The sequence below is a fragment of the Plectropomus leopardus genome, chromosome 2 (genome assembly GCF_008729295.1).
Source record: "Plectropomus leopardus isolate mb chromosome 2, YSFRI_Pleo_2.0, whole genome shotgun sequence".
Lineage (NCBI taxonomy): Eukaryota > Metazoa > Chordata > Actinopteri > Perciformes > Serranidae > Plectropomus > Plectropomus leopardus.
Window position 1 is genome coordinate 19,545,211 of NC_056464.1, and position 20,579 is coordinate 19,565,789.

Consider the following 20,579-nt stretch of genomic DNA (forward strand, 5'->3'; position numbering starts at 1 on the left):
GTTGGAGAAATAATGTTGTCGACATTAAAATGCAAAAGGCCCCATCTAGAGCTATTGTAGAAACAACATGGTGGACTCCGTAGGGGACCTGCTCCATATGTAGTTATGAACAGCTCATTCTCAGGTAATAAAAACACAACCGCTCTTATTTTCAGGTGATTATAAACTAATGAAAAAACAAAGTTATATCAGTAATATTAGAATATCATAAAACATTTTTGTAAATAACACCATAAATCCTACACACTGGACCTTTAATTCATTTACTTTTAAATGTTCAGTGATAACCCTACTCAGTGATTTTGTTTATGCAGCATGTTTTCAGATTATGCAATAAAGTGGACCCTCTTACAACAATCATGTCTGTCTGGATCAAATCGATTACTCTTAGCGGATTCCTTTTTTATTTTTATCACATGAATATGAAGTAGAGAGGAGAATTATGTGGATGAGGGCTGCTTCAAACACAGGTGCTTTCCATCGTCTGAGTTTGTTTTCCATCTCCATCACTAACAGCCACAAGGTAGCCTGAGGAAAACGGTTTTCACTGCTGCATATCGTTGGCTCGTTTTTCGCTCGTTCTTCACCGTAAACTTTGGGGAGATTGTGTTTTTCAATGAGATTAAATAACTTTTGTTTTCCCGTCAATGTGCACAAAGCAGCATCAGCCTCAGCTAGGCAGCTGTAAGCAGACGGGTCACCATGAGGCAAAGTATCATGGAGTAAAGTGAACAAATTTAGACCTACCAGAATTTTTAAAGTGTTTTTCAATGTCCTGTCATGTATGAATACACCCAAAATAAACACCCTTCAGCATATTCTTTCAATAGCATTTACATAGAAATGATTATGTCAAAAGCTTTTTGATCCATTTAGAGCGTTGATTAATTGTAATCATGATCGCTATAAGCGGTTTCCCACTCTGTAATGAAAGGGCATTGCCTTGGTCATAGCGCTGTGTTTATCCAAAGGTATTATCATAAAGAGTAGCATAATATATAATATTTATGAAGAAACTTGAGACTAAAAAGTAAAAGTAGATGAACGTCCAAAAATAACCATGCACAGCTGAAGATATTTCAGGCCAATTTTAAGATTTTTTAAGATTTATCTTAAAAAATCGAAGCACATCTTACACTATCTTGTTAAACCTGTTCAAACCAATTACCTTCAAACAGGTGATGTAACTATATTACTTTTGTGTGCTTGAGTTTAAATGACCTTTAAACAGCACACAAATGCTTAAAGTTGTAGTTGCAAACATTTATGAAAATGATTTTTGTTATATTTCCTGAATCTGTCACTATATCCACATGAGTCAGATGATTTGTGAAAAAAAAATAAATCATACACCTCTGCCTCCTCAGATTTGTTACTGACGGCCTTACAACATGTGAACAAAAACAACCAATCACAGACTCTACCGCAGCTCTCAATCATGTCAATCACTGCTTGTGAACTAGGCAGCGTTGATCAAATATGAATCAAGATTCTAACCACTGCATTGCCTCTTTCTCTCCTCAAAATGTTTTCAGAAACATGTTATGTGTTCTGTTAAGCTGTTATGAAAAAAATTGGTCCAGCTGGTGGATGCTGCTTAGCATTTCGCTCTACTATTGCCAACATGGCAGCCGGGTAACACACTCTCATTTTTTCAGCAAAAACAGCTCGGCTGCTGCTCAGCAGGACAACAGAAATGGTTATCTGATAATCATATTGACATTATAGCACCTTTTGCTACATTTTCAGTGATTTTATATGTCACAGAGATGAAAAAATAAAAAAAATCTATTTTAACATCAACCCAACCTTTCATGTTTTGTTTTTAAAATAAAAAAAACTTTGACAACGTTTCTGTTGACAGAATCCTTTCAATCGTGGAAGATGCAGCAGTTAAGCCAGGTTGCTGGGGCAATAGGAGGAGGAGGGCCAGGAATTTTTTTTTACTATCTGTCTCATTCAATAATTCCTGGATGTAGTGAAAGTTACAGCTATTATGACCAAAAGTTATTTTTATAAATGTTACCAATTGTAGCCCTAATGAGGGCAAATGCCCTAAAGCATTCTAAAAATATATAATATATGAGAGTGGATGGCTGCTTTGCTCTTGCTACAGACTCTGCAGCAGCATATGTGGTATAGTTGTGACTCATGCCAAATCACAGCCCTTCTGTCCACCCTTCTCTCGTCCGCTGCAGTCGAATGGCTCACTCACCTCCACACGCTGAGGATCAGACAGATGGACAGGAAGGAAGCAAAAAGAGAGGGAATAAAAAAGGTTACTTTAAAGAATCATGGCATTGTTGTAGTTATCTGCAGCTTTTCTTGTATCATACTTTCATAGAGTTTAAGCTGAGGCTGTGACTCATATGCTGCGATCACCATCTGAAGTTCAACTTGGGGACAACTCAATTATAAATTAGCAATGCAAGCCGCATGAAAGACTCACACACAGTGCTGACTCATCTCTGAGCGAACGTACTCTCTGACCTCAAACTCCTGAAAATCAAAAAAAAGATGGGGAAACAGAGCAAAAAACAAGCACTTACAAACACAACTCTAACATCAACTCTGTGCACGTGTGTGTGTGGGTTTGGTGTCGGCGTCTTCAGATTGAGCCCCGCGGTAAGGCTCAAGCACTGACCGTCATGCCTGGCTCTCCTCTTTCTCCCTTGGCTCCATCTGGACCCAACTCTCCCTGCAACATTGACAGGTATTAGGACACACAAACAACCCACAGAGAGGCTTGCAGCTCAGTAATTCATTAGGCAGAGATCTGGTGCACAACATGAACTAAATGCAAAGTCAAAGTGACCTAAAACAGATACATGCATATATATATATTTATATATATATATATATATATATATATATATATATTTATAGTATTATATTATATTATAGTTAGGCTAAATTTTGGCAGTGGAAAAGTGGGATGGTCATTTCACAGATGTCCCTTGACCTCTGACCTTAAGATATCTGTGGGTACCAATGAGTCTTCCCTGAACAGACATTTCCACTTTATGGTAGTCTTGTGGATTTTTTGCTGTCATTTGATTCCTAATTAAGAGTGTAAAATTTGTCATGTAAAATAATGGAACTGAAAACATGATTAGAAAAATGTGATTAATAGCGATTAAGGATTGGCGATTGTTATTGAAATCCTGAGATTAATCGCAATTAAAAAAAATGTATCATTTGACAGCCCTAATATGTATATCTGATTTCTCAGTCTTGATCCTTGATCTTTGTCCATGCAAATTCAGGGAATTAAGGGAATTCAAAAAAATGTATGCATTTGGCACACTATAGAGTTTTTGCTAAGAATTTCCGAATTTTCGAAAGTGGTTTTACAAGAGATGGCTGTCAATGAAACAACCATGAGAAAAGTGCAACACTTACCGGCTCTCCTCGTTCCCCGGGGATCCCTGGGATACCGCGTGGACCCACCGTGGCAGGGCCGATTGGACCTCTCTCTCCCTGAAACACAAGCAAAACAACATTAAAACATACAACATGTCTGCAAACTGACATTAAAACATCAATGAGTGGACTGCCCCTATAACACATCACTTTAACAGTAATTTATGTATTTCATAGTCTAAATACTCAAAACTTAAAAAAAAAACATCATCAATATAAGCATCGCTGTATACATTGTATGCACTGTCAATTCCACCTACCTATATGAAGCAAATATGTAAAGCAACCCTTTACACTATTTATTAATTTTTGTTTATCCCAGCACCCTTTGCAAACAGCTTCCCTGTTTAACTGTTCCAAATTCCATTGTGTTGATATGTTTTAGTAATCAAATGTTTACATTTACCTTGTTAGGCTTTGTCATCCTTGTTTTAACTGAACATCTAATTTTGTGTGAGTTCATTAACAAAAACTTAAATTCCTAATATGTGTGCACACTTACTTGGCCATTGAAGCTGATTTTGAAAACTACAGAGCCTGGGAGAGGCCAATAGAGAGAAAAACTGAATCAATCAAGACCAAATTTTAATAAATCATGTGCCCAAGATATAATTTGTTTCCTATGTTTGGGTTAACTTGTGAGATAAGTGTATATACGGAGAGCCAGCACAATGCATTTCACTGTCCTTCTGCCTCACTCCCTGCAGCTAGAAGACCACAGCCGCCGACATAAAATAACGGGGAGGGGCAAAAAATATAGGTTATGCCTGATGATGTCATGTTGTGAGGAGAATGAATGTTCCCACAGAGTTTGAGCTGTTTTGGGCTGGCTAGTTATCTCAGCTTGCAGGCACTGGGAAGGGTTCTTTGTAACATGTAAAATCAACACTTTTCTTCTCTGTTTTGCCTCAGTACTTTACAGACATTTGAAGGCAGCAGCAAACAGAAACACACAGCAAAGGGTAACAGGTCAAACCTTGGCTGCTGCAAAGACTCAGCCTGCATGAGGTGCACACTCTACCAGGTGAGTTATAGGTTGTCCCAGTTGCAATTTTTCAAGGAATTGTGTAAAGTGTTTTCAGTGCGGTCTGATGGTGGTTTCACAAAGGGTATTGAAGGCCGAGGAGCATGCTGTGCTGGCTCTCTGTATTTACACTTACATTTGTTTTCTAAGAAGCCTCGGAGAGGCCACAGAGAGAAAAATAAATACACTGAGATCATGCTTTAATTAATTTGTACTTAAGTAGTAAGTACTGAATGGAAATGTTTGCACAGCCTACATACAGTCTGCTGTGCATGTTTCCCTTTCTTCATATTCATTTTCATATACAATAATCCACTAATGTATTGTGTCATCGTAAGTTTACAGTTTCTTGTTTTTCCATTCTATTCACAAATGAGATGCTCTGCCTTTCTTTCAGACTACACCAAAGCAAAAATATTGGTTTGGGAAAATAATGCAGAAATGTTGACTCAGTTTGGAAAAGAAAAAGGTGCGCCCATCAAAGAGACTCAATATGGCCCTGCTCTCCTGTCACCAGCTTTCTTTATTTACTTGATGATGCAGCAGACAAGCCAGTCAAACGCAGGGACCCATCTAACTGTCAGTCACCATGAAGCAATACACAGCAATCAAACAAAACTAGCAGTCAGGTGAAGAAGAAAGAGAAAAAACTCGGGGAAAAAAATACAGAAAGACTGTATTCTTTTTATAGCAGTCTTACATCACATTCTTAATGTCACAACTGTCAAAAACAAAAGTTTCACACCTCTGACCATGTTATTTTGTGCATTCGCCTTGTGAAGCAATTGACACTGTTGTCTATTCTTGTTTTCATTATTTTCTTTGCTAGATCAACATCAAATGTTTGCACAGTCATCATCATCAGAATAACTGATGGTGCACTTATCAGCTGGTAGGAATTGCTGAAATGTCATTATGACCTATCTCGTCTTATCTTTAATAGACCTCTGCTCCCACAGATGTGTACAGATGTGTAGAATTAGAGCTCATTTATGCTAAACGTTAGATACTAGACATGGACGGAGCCTTTTGTCCATACTCTGCATTCACCTTGTCTGTAACTGCGTACGTGATCTAAAATCTTAAGCACAAGCAAAATGAAGCAGTACAACAGAAATCGGGTGCAGTGTCATGTAGTTCAAGTGAGATACAGCTGTAGGAGATGACAAAAAATTGGTATAGTGGAACACATTGGAAATTTGGTGAAAACAATTCCTTGTCCACCACTGCTGTCTACAACGCTGCTTCTGTTAAAAGGTACGTTATTATGACTGTACGTTATTGCTGCTGTTTTGAAACTTTTGACTCTGCCCTCTAGTACCATCTATTCTTTGTATCTGCCACCATAAGGATGTATGGAAGTATAAAGGCAATGTTTAAAATGGATTAATCTATTTTCACATGTTAAGGGAGTTTAAATGGATCGCTATCAAGTGGAAGAAAAGATAGTCACCTTCTGTCCCTGGAGCCCCTCTGGGCCTTTAGCACCAGCTGGTCCCTGAGGTCCAGTCAGACCTGGAACCCCATCTGCTCCCCTGGGACCTGGAGGACCAGGTATACCAGGTGGGCCCTACATGATGCACAGAGACTGTTAGTTTTGGATTTCAAGGATTCCTGTAGTTTTGAGGATGAGCAATGTTGCGCTGAGGATTAAGTACAACATGTATGCACACACTGCAGAAGTTGCAGTTGAAAACTCACCCGTTCACCTTTCTCTCCCTGAGCTCCTTTGGGTCCTGCAAGCCCATCAAAACCACGGTCCCCCTAAACAGATAAAGAAAAATGGTTACACACTTTTATAGTTAGATAAAAGTAAACTGTAGAGGATTTCCTACCTAAAAACTATGTAGACTCAACAGGGCTCAGTTTAAAAAAAATGACAATACCAATACCAATACCAGTACTGATGCCAATAGAGTACTTCATTTGTTAGCCACAATGTGAATGGAGTGGTATGTAGTATAGCTGTACGTTCAAACATTTAGGTGGCATCTTGGCATGCTCAACTGCCAACTCCTTCAAATACACCATGCTCGATGTAGCTGCTGATGCGGGAGTGTAAGCTCTACTACCTGGTAGCAAACACAGTGACAAGGCTAACTGTTAGCATCACAAGGCTAACATTACTTAATGGTTATTAATGGATTTAAAAACACAGCTGAACAGAGCCAAGCTAAGCATTGACTGTTCACCAAGAAAAGAGCGGTTCTGGAGACGGCAGCAACACAGAGTCTGCGGATCTGACAGGGAGCTGGTACAGTCAGGGATCAGACCCCTGGTGCAAAAGGATCAACTGCAGGCATTTTTTGATTTTCAACATTTTGATACTACTCAGTTCTGTGTTATTTTGTGGGATACTTTCAAGGTGTTGAACACCAATACCCAGCCCTAAGACTATTTTGCTGTGTTCGGGACGTTCCTGAAACAATAGAAAAAGGTAGCCAACAAGTGCCAGACTAGCAGAATAAATACAAGAGGAACCTTTTAACTTTTAGTAAACATAAAGTTTCAGAGTGAATAAAACAGCATCAAAATTGAGCTTGTTTATCAAAAAAAGTGCCAGTGGAGGATCCCCCATATCCCCCGACAGAGGTCCTAAAATCGTAAGGAGATCCTAAAGTTGTAGAAACATCCTAAAATCCTAGGAACATGTATGGGGCCAGTGTCTGGCTGTCTGTCCTGCCTCCTAGCGGGGCAGAGAGCTTCTCTGGCGGGGCAATACAGTGTGGAGAGTTGGTGAGCCACCGAGCTGACCCATTTTCCACCAGAGATGCATGTGACTTGCGCCGCCACACAGCTGGTGTGTTTGGGCATTAGAAGCCGACTGGTGCTTTTTGGGGGGTCAGGCTTGGTTGGGCATTTTCTGTGATGATGCTGGATGGGCTGGGTTCGGGCTTAAACTCTAATGGGACTGCTGCAATCCCAAGCAAAACAAGTTGAGTATCCATGCAGTATACCATTAAGGAAAAGTTATACAGCACATACCTTGGGACCAACTAATCCCTCTTTTCCAGGGGTCCCTGGGGCTCCAGAAGGTCCTAGTTCACCCTGGAAAACAGATATTATGTTTCTAGATGTGCAACCTTAAGGAACACACACATAATTCACAACATGGTCCCTGATATATTTCCAACAGAAATACCACAGATATTAATCATACCTGTTCACCTTTTCTTCCTGGTAGTCCTGCCCGTCCATGAATACCAGCATCCCCCTGAACACAAACACTCAAACTCATTCAGTTTCCAACTAATTAGCAGACAATATATGAGTCATAGATGACTGACTTATTTGAGTCTGACATATAATCATAAGACACCAACCAGCTATTAGTTAAACATTAACATGCTTCCGTTTCTTTGTTCAGTATTTGGACAGAATAAAAACCCACTGTCAAAATCACAATGGGTGTGAAATTATCGTGGTACAGTTTTCCATTTGTATTTTATTTCTTCTCCTCTTCCTGCTACCAAGTTGCATTTTTGTCTCAATCCCACCTTCTCTCCTTTGGGTCCATCGCCTCCACAAGCCCCCTTGGGTCCTCTGTCACCCTGGAAACACATGGAAACAAGTTCATCATTGACAGAAGCACAGAAAGAGACCTTGTGAGTCACAAAGAGACAAGATGCTCCAAACCAGCCAGACAGAGAGGCCATCTATAGATACAGACAGTCCTTTCACATGCCACTCAGGCTGAATCATTGTGCATGAGCACTTACACACACACACACACACACAGTGAACAATGATGCAACTTGCCCAGCAACTTCCAAACAGTGGTGGATGTGATGCAGTACTGGGAGCTATCATTCTCCTGATAACAGGTGTTGAGACAAGTGGCAATACAGCTGCGGAGGACTCAGAGTGGCCGACGCTGTCTGGTCCAGCAGTGCTAAATCCACAGGCACATTTGAAAGCACACTTCAAGCGCACAGAGTGAACTTGAAATGACGTACATGATTTTTTTCGACACAGTTTTTACACACAGACCTGAATAGTGATTCAAAAAACTTGTCCGAGAGTTTGGGTGCATTGGTAAATCTGTTCAGACCCTCAACACTAAAATGAGATGTTCAAAGAAACAGAGAATTATATTTCTATATGAATTAATAAGATTTACTGTCTTGTGGTTTTATGCCTCCGCAAAGCAGTCAAGTTGCACATCTTTCTGTGAAAACATGGATGCTTCACGCACATCTTTAACCCAGCAGCACAGACGATCCATACAACTAGCACAGTTCCAAGGTGGACACCCAAGATTGGTGTCACCAACTCAGTATCTAACCGAAAGTATCCCCTTCTCCTCCTGAGATATGATATTGATCAACTGCTGGAAAAGTGTTTTTGCAAAACATAATGATGTTGCATTGAAGTTGAACTTTGATCTTTCTGACATAAAACATAATCACTCCGTCATTATATCCTATAGATTTTTTTCATAATTAAGAATGATGAATGATGAATGAATTCTTGTGTTATAGCTAAAAACATGTTTTGTGAGGTCTCAGCCTTGGCTATCGCCGGTGCAGAGGCATAAAAATCTGTTAGTATACAGGAGATGTGGCTGCCGTTCTTCACACATTCACTGCGCTTGGCAGTTTGCTGCTGCGTTTACTCAGACACAGTGGCCAGAGTATGCTCTCCCACTAGACTCTGAAGAATTGAATGGTATATTCCAACAGTGTTCCAAATTTACAAACAGTCTAGTTCGTGCCAGACTGTGCTCTGGCCGTGGAGTGAATATTTACGAGTGCACCCTTCATGTGTGTGTGAGTGAGAGAGAGAGCAGAAAAATCCAAAAATAGGAAATCGATATGTGGCAGGAAATGGTGATATTGTGACGGGCCGCCACAAATAAATGAATTCAAATTTGGGTGCTGTGTTTGAGCTGAGAGTTTGTTTTCCTCAATAGGTACAGATGTTGTTGGACCTCAGGGTTCATTTATTTGTGGTGGCCCGTCGCAATATCAGCTTTCCCCGCCACAGTGTTCTTTACTCTGGTTCCTCTTGCAAAAGAAATCTTAATCTCAATGAGATATATATGTATACATATATTTAAATGTATACATATGTAAAAATGTATACATATATATAAAACTAGCTAACCCTCTGAATTGTCGCCCACATCTTCAATTGGTTCAGTGATTCAAATAGAATTCAAATTAATGAACAAAGTGCAAGAAAATGGGAAAACATTCCATCGGGCTGAGCAAAACACCAATTTTGGGGTGTTAATCATCATAACGTTAGGGTGAAGGCAAATATTCTGTGTGGATATTTTGACACAATTTGTATTAATCCTCTGCAGTCCTATCAATTTTCAGCTGTTATTAAGTTGTGACCGTTCTCACCGACTCCTGAAAGATGCCTCAAGGTTGAAACCACACAGAATGAACAATCACTGTCTCTAGCGCACGCGTGCGCCCACACACGCACGCACGCACGCACGCACGCACGCACGCACACGCACACACACACACACACACACACAGAAAATACCTTGATTCCTCTCACTCCTACGATACCAGACTCTCCCTTCTCCCCCTGAAACCCTTTCAGACCATCTTTTCCTGGTAAACCCTGAAAGAGAAAAGAGAAATCTTCCCTTGTTCTGTCCACCACAGAGAGAAACCACAAACAGAGTATCGAAAATCTGAATATGAACTTAATTAAAATCACAGACCGATTCACCAGGTACTCCAGGTTGACCGGCTTCTCCCTGCAGAGAGATGGCAGAAGTACAGTAATCAGAGCCATCAAATTATCACATGACACTGATTTAATTACTATGATCATCCACCCTCAGTGTGACTTGCCTTCTGTCCCCCGGGGCCACGAGCACCTGGAAATCCAGTGGATCCTCTTTCTCCTGGCTCTCCTCTTAGACCCTGAGGTCAAATAAACACATACACAGAAACATATGTATCATTAGAATATTGCATTTCCTTGTTGCATTGCATTTAGTGTTATGGCCAGAATTTTAGATTTTAAACATTTAGGATATGTCAAAGACATATGTTTATTGTTTTGTAGATTGAAATTAGCATGATAACCAGCTAGTATGTTCTGTATTGTAATATCACTTGTACATTGAGAGGTAATAGTGGGTCACTCAAGTGTCCAGTCTTCCCTCAGTCAGATATGAGACAATGATGAATTTTAGCTGTAACCACTAATCAGTGACGCAGTGAAGACGTTTTCAGTCAAAGGCAAGCAGTGATATATGCTAAAAAGAAGCAAAACAAACGTTTACAGTGGTGTGGGTTTTCCAATGCTTGAGGTAGCTTTTGGCAGGCAAAAAATGAGGTTAAATGCTGACCTTGCAATGTTTCTTTTAGGCTTGATAATATCTAACATTATTTAGTGAAATATATCTTTAGTGCAACTAATCACAACACAAACCACAGCAAAAAACATTAAAGGGCATTACTATATGATTTTGATCTGGCTGTTTTCTTGCTACAATAGTCTTGCTAAAACTGAGCAAAGTAAGCCACAATATAAACTTTAGGCCAACAGCACATGTAAAGATTGAAAAATAGCAGTGTTAATTTGAGCTGATTTCAAAGTTTAAGCAGTTGGATTGAATCTTGGGTATTCTTTTACTGCTGTTAGTAGTTGTTGGCTTTTTTTACTAACCGATGACTGTAGATAAAGACTGTATGGACCCAGAAGCAGATCGATAAAATGCTGTCCCCTATTTTTTGAAGCATGTAGCCAGGTATTACACACTTAACCTTTTAATGATGAATATTTCTGCGTTAAATAACCAATGGACGAGGTTCGGACCGTGGGCGAGTGCCCTTCTGTGCGGAGTTTGCATGTTCTCCCCCGTGTCTGCGTGGGTTCTCTCCGGGGTCTCCGGCTTCCTCTCACAGTCCAAAGACATGCAGCTCAGGTTGATTGATGACTCTAACTTGCCCTTAGGTGTGACTGTAAGCGTGAAAGGTTGTCTGTCTATATGTGTCAGCCCTGCGATAGTCTGGCGGCCTGTCCAGGGTGTTCCCCGCCTTACGCCTGATGACAGCTGGGATTGGCTCCAGCCCACCCCGCGACCCTTGCGATGACAAGCGGTTATGGAAAATGAATGAAGGATAACCAACGGATGCCTAAGCCTACTTGGCCATCATATCCAGAATACTAATGACAATATATCAGCCACCCCTAGTGCAGATTAAATACTATTAAAAGACAAAATATGTAATGCTAAAAACAGTAGTTAATGAAGAAATTAAGAAAATTCATAAACATCAATTTTGATAGTTGTTATCAAATGTCCTGCAGCTTACTCTACTTTATATCAGAGAAAGTTGAATGTATGCAGCTGTTTTGGACTGTCGGTGGGATAAAACGAGAAATGTTAAGATGTCACCTTGGAATTTGTTTAAATGTTGGAGGGCATTTTCACAATTTTCTGGCATTTCTTTACACCAAATAATTAGTCATTATATCACAAAAACTTTAACAGAGAAAAAATAATTGGTAGCAGTCATAAAACTGCACACAGTTCTTATTGTCTAACTTAACTAAATGGGTGTTATTAGTGGTTATCAGCCTCTTAATGATTGGCTAGAAAGGTCCTGCCACACCGACTCCTCAGTTCCAAATGGCGTAATCAGTCAAAATAAGTGGTCTTGTATATGGTTGTGCAGGGATGCAGGAAGTCAGGTGATGCTACATTGGTACATAGAGCAAGAAAGTCTTCATAGTTTGTGGATGGTTTTATCAAACACAGGACTTTCATCCAGGAGACCAGGGTTTGTGTCTTTTGTGAAACCAAAAGTCAACATTAAATTATTTTAATGCGTCACGCAACATTAGCAACAAAAGCACCGATTTTACACGCCAAACATTCCAACCCAAACTATGATGCTTTTTCTGAATGTAAACACATAGTGTTGGTGCCTAATGAAAGTGAAAGTGATACTTAACGAAACTGCTTCTGATGTGAACGGGCATTCAATGGGCTGATAACGACCATTTAATCAAAATAATTCCAGAATAGGTGCAAACTGCTTCTTCTTCTGACAAGTACAAACTTACTTGCTCCCCTGGAGGGCCCTCTTGACCCTTGACTCCCTTTTCTCCCTGCACACCTTTGGGTCCCCTGTCACCCTAAAATGGAACAATAGTGACATCCACAACAAGCAAAACCAAACATACACTTTAAGAACAACAGTGGATATTCAAATATATGCAACATTTGGACCCATCCAGATGTTCACTGACTGTTTCTCCTTTGTTGCCCTTTTCTCCAACAGGTCCTCCCACCAGCACAGTGTCCCCCTGTGAGTGACAGTACAGCTGTAAATATCTGGCTTCACCCACAAGACAAAGCATCAACACACAATGTTTTTTTTTCTTTTTACACTTTTCTGAAGCTGTGTCACATATAGTATCACAGCTCATTAACATTGTGTGTATTCATATATTCCTCCTGCTCTCTCAAGAGCTCTTTAAAAAACAGCCACTGCAAACACAATGTACCTTATTTTCTTTTCTCAATTTCTGTCAATGTTGTCTTTACAAACATAAACAAATACACCAGAGAGAGAGAGAGAGAGAGAGAGAGAAAGAGGGAGCAGTGGTGGAGCTCATAAGACATTAAAATGCACACACCTTCTCTCCTTTGTCACCTTGCGGCCCGATGTCTCCCTGAAAAAAAAAAAAGATTGAGAGAAAAAAATTTCATTCAGGCATGTGGATTTAATTCACCACTTTACATGAGCATAAAGCTTGAGGGATGCAGCTAGCATTATGACACATAAAAATGTGAAAAGGACAGGTAGAATTCACCTTCTCTCCACGAGCACCTCGGATCCCTGGTGGACCCTGATGAACACACAAACACACATTATATACTGCTCCACCATGAATGTTTATAACTCCAGGCGATGTTTTCTTTGGTCCGACAACAAAACTGAAATCACTATGATGTCATGACTCCTGGGCTTACAGTTTGATTTAAAGGGTAAAGGCGGAAAAGGCCTGTTGAATAATTAGTTCATGATCAAATACAATGTGTCCTTGTGAGTAAAAGCTCTTCTCTCATAACAGATTTATTGTGTTTTTCCCTTTATGTTAGCATGCAGACTTCCTCCTGGACACTCAAATGGATTCTTAAAGCTTAGGTGGAGAAGCTTTGTTAGTTGTTCCTGAGCAACAGATAAAAACGGAAACACTTCTATTTACCGTTGTGCCTCTTTCCCCATCCAAACCAGCACGGCCCTCCTCTCCCTAAGACAGAAAAAAATGCACAGACCAGCGTTCCATCCAGAGGCTGATTCAAATTAGATCTTCAATTATAAACAGATGTAAAGGATGTCTTACTCTTGGCCCTGGTTCTCCTCTCTCTCCTCTGGGACCAGGGACTCCAACACCGACTTCACCCTGGCAACAGAAATAATGTACACCCTTCAAAAATCCATCAGCATTTAAACAAGTAGACAGAAATATGTCTCGGCTTGGATAGTCACCTTATCTCCTTTGACCCCGTTAGTACCAGGAGAACCCTAGAAAACAAAGTACTGATTGTATAAATCAGTGATTACGCATCAGTTTTTGTCCATTTCTCTTTGTGTCTCTCTTAGATCTTTCACTTTTTAAAAACTTTTTTGAAAGTTTGGTACAAGAGTTTTGGTTCAACATGCACTAAAAACAAAATGATACATAGAACTACACTATGACATTGGAAAAATAAAAGATGCTGCTTAAATTGTGTCTATAGCTGCAGATCTGAGACCTGATTCTGTAGTGGAAAACTCAAATGCTTAAAGTATTTACAATATTCCTTAATGAACCTATTTTAGTCAGACCACAGCTCTCGCTTTGCACAAAAAAACAAAAAGCCCAAATTATGTTTTAATGCTTTTAAAAAACAAACCATTAATTTTCTCTGACACACCAGAAACAGAATTGTTTTCTTGTTTGTATTTGTATAGCACTACGATCCTATAGTGTATAAGGAGCTTTTTGTTAAAGCACTGCTAATAAGACACCTCAGAAGATGGGTCCCTAAGGTCAAAAAACACCATACTTTATAATGATATTTTCATAAATAAATATATCAGAATAACACTAAACTTAAAAAAAATCTCTGCCATTTCCACTTTTTTGCTATGTCGAAAATGTACCATACTTTGACACCAATGTGTCATATCTAACAGAACAATGAAATTTTGGCAACCATTACACCTCTACTTAACATGGCTATTTGTGCTGAAGCTAGCTACTAATCAATGGTGTAGTAAAAACAGGATCTAAACTCACTGCCTCTCCAGGAGGTCCAGAGGGACCAGGGGGTCCGGGATTTCCTGCACGTCCTACAAACCCTTGGAGACCCTGAAAACCAGATCTCAAAAGTTGAAAATTAACCACACATTTAAAGAAAGGGAGCACACAGTATTATATAATCAGCAGCTCCACCAACCCTCTCCCCTGGAGGTCCAGGAGGTCCCAGTTGTCCAATTTCTCCTCTCAGGCCAGGCTGCCCGGTGTTACCTGGCTTCCCTTGTAGCCCCGGAGGACCAGCGGGACCAGGAAGACCTGGATCTCCCTAAAATCAAGTCAGAGTTAGTTTTTACCGTAGATCATCCTGTGCTGTACCACATGCTGTTACTCACCTTTAAACCTAGAGGTCCATCCCGACCAGGAGGACCTGCCTGTCCTATGCCCTTCTCTCCCTGCAACACATATTTTGTCGTGACTGTCATGTGAACTGGGTTTGATTTCAGGCAAATTAATAAAACACATGACAGAAGCTTACCTTATCCCCCTTTGGTCCAGCAGATCCCTTTGCACCCTGTATGAAAATAAGAACAACTAATAAACCATAGCAGAGACACTAGCAGAGAACTACCAGCGATTTCAGCTGACATTACTGTCTTTAAAAGGCTGCATTATGGACACTTTTTAAGGTAGTGGTATCATGTGAACTAAATGACTTAGGGCATCTAGTGGTGCCCTTCATGTGACACTATCTTGTGAGAGTGAGGGCTAAAGTGGGGGAAACACGTATATGGCTATTTTCACAGAGGTCCCTTGACCTGTCACCTCAAAATATCTGAATGGAAAAGGGCTCTATGGGCGCCAATGAGTCTCCCCTTTACATACATGACCACTTGATACTAATCAAACAGTTTATGGCAAAAACCATGCAGTTTTTTGCATGCAGTATAAATGTGTTATTTTTGCTTATTCTAACACTTGTTTCTTTGTCCAGTGCTATACATGTGTGACGATGTCAGCTCCCATTGCAGCCATTTTATGCAGTGAGACAGTTTTTTATAACTTGACCATAGCGTACAAAAAAAACATGAGGAAAAACTAGAAACCTTGTACTCAGAGGATTTTTTCCTGTCAAAGATAAACTGATAATAACAGGGTTTCTCAGCAGTTTCCACAACAGAAGTGTTGCCATCCAATCACAGAACAGTCTTGAAATGTCAAATGTTTTTTTTTATAACAAATTATAACACAGACTTTTCTATGGTGTTCCTTAAGGTCTTGGTCTCTAAACATGGTAATTTGGAGGGATCTCTGACCATCTTTTATCATTTCTCCACTGGTTAAAAAAAAGGTTAAATTTTGCATCAAAAAATGCTGCAACAACTTCTGACACACCACTGAGCATGGGAATGACATCATATCATATAGCCCACTTCAAGATCCTCACACATCCTCCTTCATCGCATACAAGGCACTTCACGACCTCACCACAAGTTACATTGCTGATCTCCTTGTTCCTTATTCTATTTCTCAACCACTTGGCTCCACAAATGTTGGCCTCCTATCCATTCCCCACTCCAGCTACAAAACAAAATGTGATCGTGCATTTGCTGTTTTAGCCACTATCCTCTGGAACAATCTTCCACAGCAAGTGAGACTTGCTGAGTCTTTGGACTGCTTTAAATGTCTACTAAAAACCCTCCTTTACAGGCAAGCCTTCCCATGGCATCTCCATGTTGTTATGTTTCTCTTTGTTTTGGGCTTGTCTGTTCCTCATCGCACTGTGTTGCATATTGTAATTAATTGAAACTTGATTAATTCATTTACTCATTTATTTTAAGTGTGTGTACATGTGTTTGTGAAGCCTTTTGCAACTGTGTTGTTTTTTTTTTAAAAAAGTGTTACATAAATAAAGCTTTACTTACTAACTTACTTCCACCATAATGTTCTGAGCCCCCATTCACTCTTCAAAGTCTGAATAGGTGCCCAACCAAAACTCAGTGCTAAGCTGCATCTCAAAATAATCTTCAACCTTCCAGCTTTTACATGATGCATACTACTTCTATGTGGCATATACTATTGACCTTCTAAAAAATAAAATAAAATAAATAACATAGTGGTACAAATTTCTGAATGGCCCCCAAATATCTGTTTAAAATTCATTATTATGCTGGTGAAGACACATTTTATCGCATTAGTGTTTTGTGTCAGCGTCTTGGTTGTCTTTACACTTAACATGCCTCGTTAACCACAAGGATGATAAATATTCAAAACCTCGAGCATCAGGAGAGATTGATCTCAATTATAGTTGACACCTTTAGATAGGAAGTCTGGAGACTTTGCTGTAGAAAATGGTGGATTACGGTAAGATTATATCATTGTACTAAAGAGAAAGAAAGTTTGACATAAAGAATCCTTTAAAATTAAAATTGTGTGGTAAAAAAAACTGCAAATATTTACTTGCACCATTACATATTTACTGCACTTCTTGTGGGATTTCTGAATAACAGAAACATAATGCCACTAAAACACAAGCTTAAGTAGGATGTGATGACACAACAAGGATGAGTAAAACTTAACTAACTTAACTAACTTAACTAACGTAACTTAAGAGCTAATTACTGCACAGGGCCTCAAAGCAGAAACACGTTAAATACCAATATGCTGCACTTGAAGATTTTAATATAGAAATCTGAGCCGGATGCTGAATTGGAGTCTTTGCTCACATTATCACAAGGGATGTTAAATGAAGCAGGAGTGCAACACTTTGTTTAGTGATTTATCAAGTTCATGAAAAATTCAATGACACCCAGTACTTAATCCCTCAGTGCTTACATATTTTCTTTCATGATCACTGTGTTGTTATGTTATCTTATTGTTGTTTTATTGCTCAGTTAATCAATTATCGTAATTAGGTGACCATTTATTTAATAGTCAATAGACATCTAATTGATAAAATTGTTGCAGCTCTAATAATGGACAAGCTAACAATGATCTTCCCAACCCAATTAAGATTTAACCTTAAATTACACCATGCTAATGGTATTATAATGTTGGTATTAAACCTTCATTGACAGATGATTACATTTGACTTTTGGGAATAATGTGAAGATATACACCGATCAGCCACATCATGAAAACCACTGACAAGTTAAGTGGATGACATTGATCATCTCTTACAATGCATACTTATTCCTGGGATCCTGAGGGTGTGGCATTCTGGTAGATTGCATTTGACATGCATTACCCATCCAAACACTGTTGCAGACCAAGTACACACCCTCATGGCAACAGCACCACCTGATGGCAGTGCCCCCCCCCCCCCCCACCCGAGCAGCTCGATGAGTCATGTCACACTGTAAAAACTGTTCAGGTATGACCTAAGGAACATGACAAAGGGCTCAAGGCGCTGACCTGGCCTCCAAGTCCCCAGATCCCAATGCAATGAACTCCCCGGGGATTTGCCAGTAACCCACCTAACAACCCACAGGACGCAGAGGATCCGTTACCAACACCTTAATGCCAGACACTGTAGGTCCTCTGTCAATGCCTCAGCAGGTCAGACACCCCACCATAGAGAGGACTTGGCTCCAATCTGTCGCTGCATGGACACAAGACCTCTGGTGTACCAGCACACCCCACAGATGCTCAATCTGATTGGGACCTGGGGCATTTGGAGCCCAGGTTGACATCTGGAGCTCTTTTGTCACATTCCTGGGGAATGTTGTTGCCATGCCCTGGGTTTGAAACAGTGTTTGGGTGGGTGGTGCGTGTCAAGTGGCATCCACATGAATGCCCGAAGCCAAAGTTTCCCAGCAGAACATTGCATAGTAACAAGATAATCAATGTTATCCACTACAGATGTCAGTGGATTCAACCTTACGGCTTACCGTTGTAAGTAAAAAAAAAAATAAATAAAAAAATAATAATTCAGTAACATAACGCATGAGTGTCCATTAAAAAAATAACATCAGAGTCGAAATCCAGAAAACTAACAATGACAGTGGAAGCTGATTACTCACATCTTCTCCAGGCTCTCCTGGCTCACCATCAACTCCCTAGTATGAAAACAGAGAACACCATGTCAGGATGTTGTTTGTGTTAACATTAAGAATATGTGTTGCTCTGCAGCATGTTGCTACTTACTCTCTCTCCTTTGTTGCCAGCAACACCTTTGTCTCCCCTGTTACCCTGAAAGGCAGCAGTTATCAAACAGTGTTAATGAAAAAGCGCTTGACATTTTCACTCTGTCTCTTGGCACACAGAGAGAGCCGTCAGTGCTAATGGTTTGGTCAGACTCACCTTTTCTCCAGGTAGACCTCTCTCTCCAGCTGTGCCTGGCAGTGTTATACCACTTGGACCCTGCCACCAATCATAATCAGGAATGTGATATCAGCTTCAATCAGCTGCTCTGGTCTGCTTCATCACATATAATTATTTAATCTTTTATTTCCATAACAAGCTGCAGTAATTTAGTATGGAACACATTCATATCTTAAACTTTTATTCAGAGCAGATAATGCTACAGCTGAAGTGGAAAAAAGAACGTTTGACGTTAACGCCAATTACAGTGACTCACCCTCTCTCCTTTAGGTCCAGGGAGTCCAGCCACAGCCTGTGTGAGTGCATAAAAATGGAGAAAATAATAGTGGTTACATGTACAGCATAGCATGGGTTCTTGTTCATGAAAAGACAGGAATGTGTACTTAAAAGCCTTGGTATGCAAGTAACATGTATTAGCCATTAGTTTTTCCAGCTCTTAAAGAGTAAGAGCCTTAATGTGTTCTTTGGAAAGGACAGTTAACCAGTGCACAACCTCTATTACTGAACCATGGCACTACACCACGATGAAAGTGTGTGTGTGAACAAATGGTGGAGTTGCTGAGCAGATGGGCAAGTGTTGCCTGGGTTATTCATCAAACTAGTGAACTCACTGACAGTGTCACCGAGGCTCTGTCCAAGGTGCTGAACCCGAGGCAGTCAGCAGTGAGGGAGCTGTTTGAGACACTCATCACGATTCATGTCAACATTACAAACAGCGGGAATGGCAGCGAATACCGAGTACCTGACAAGCAAGCTCAGATCTCTGGGTCTTTTTCTCTTAATACTTTTTACCAGCGGAGAAAAACAACTGCACGGGTAATCAGAGGCTCCTCGGAACGAGGAGTTTAAACTGTTGTCTGGTGGTTCAAGACGCAAACCATATGCTGTGATCGCAGCATCCCTGGTTCTATTCCAGCTGGAGACCTTTGTTACATGTCATAGCCCTGTCTCGGACAAATGTGATGATATGATATGAACTAATAACAAATATTCAATTAAGTATCATGTAAATGCTTTTTAAAACAACACACAAAAAGCTACTTTAGTCTAGCATGTGAGCTTGTGAAACAGCTTCCTGCCTAAGCAGTAAAATAACATATATTGACACATGACCCCCAGTAGTCAAATATGCTCAAAATGTAAGCTAATCATAACTGTAAATAAAATTATTACCACAGGTTTTTGTCTTAGGGTATACTACAGATCTGCTGGTGGTGCTGCCACACCCCAGCAGAGGCTGCAGCTCAACTGCTGTAGGTGCAATTAATGTCCAGCACTGTACTGTCCCCAAATATCAGTTTGGTAATGATTGTGCCTAATTCATTACTTTTAAATGTATTGATATCTGAAAAAAAAACAGAAAGTATCATGAGTGTTATGTAGAATATATCACTGTTGACTGTTATAGTTTTTGTAAAGTGTTAATTTGTCACAAGAATGTCATACAAAAGGTCATGAAAAAGTCATAGTGTGCTCTTCTCCTGTGCAATCCTTAGTCATATGCACTTAGTCTTCAAAACTTTAGGAGCCCCTGATCTAAGAATTTTGTTTCAAAATGCTTGCAAAATGGTGAACTCAGCTG

The 20,579-nt window shown here is 40.0% G+C and overlaps 1 protein-coding gene across 1 annotated transcript in view; it reads right to left on the reverse strand.

Annotated features, from left to right (window-relative positions):
- Window positions 1-20,579, reverse strand: part of col7a1 (collagen, type VII, alpha 1) — an 83,851-nt gene that overhangs the window by 7,578 nt on the left and 55,694 nt on the right. Inside the window, 27 exon segments of the mRNA XM_042504140.1 lie at window positions 2,214-2,225; window positions 2,452-2,499; window positions 2,645-2,698; window positions 3,403-3,480; window positions 5,901-6,017; window positions 6,149-6,211; window positions 7,433-7,495; window positions 7,608-7,661; window positions 7,945-7,998; window positions 9,947-10,027; window positions 10,131-10,166; window positions 10,264-10,335; window positions 12,491-12,562; window positions 12,677-12,733; window positions 13,067-13,102; window positions 13,244-13,279; window positions 13,640-13,684; window positions 13,778-13,837; window positions 13,924-13,959; window positions 14,717-14,788; window positions 14,877-15,002; window positions 15,070-15,129; window positions 15,213-15,248; window positions 18,697-18,732; window positions 18,821-18,865; window positions 18,977-19,036; window positions 19,254-19,289. Coding sequence (XP_042360074.1) covers window positions 2,214-2,225; window positions 2,452-2,499; window positions 2,645-2,698; window positions 3,403-3,480; window positions 5,901-6,017; window positions 6,149-6,211; window positions 7,433-7,495; window positions 7,608-7,661; window positions 7,945-7,998; window positions 9,947-10,027; window positions 10,131-10,166; window positions 10,264-10,335; window positions 12,491-12,562; window positions 12,677-12,733; window positions 13,067-13,102; window positions 13,244-13,279; window positions 13,640-13,684; window positions 13,778-13,837; window positions 13,924-13,959; window positions 14,717-14,788; window positions 14,877-15,002; window positions 15,070-15,129; window positions 15,213-15,248; window positions 18,697-18,732; window positions 18,821-18,865; window positions 18,977-19,036; window positions 19,254-19,289 — 1,545 coding nt within the window.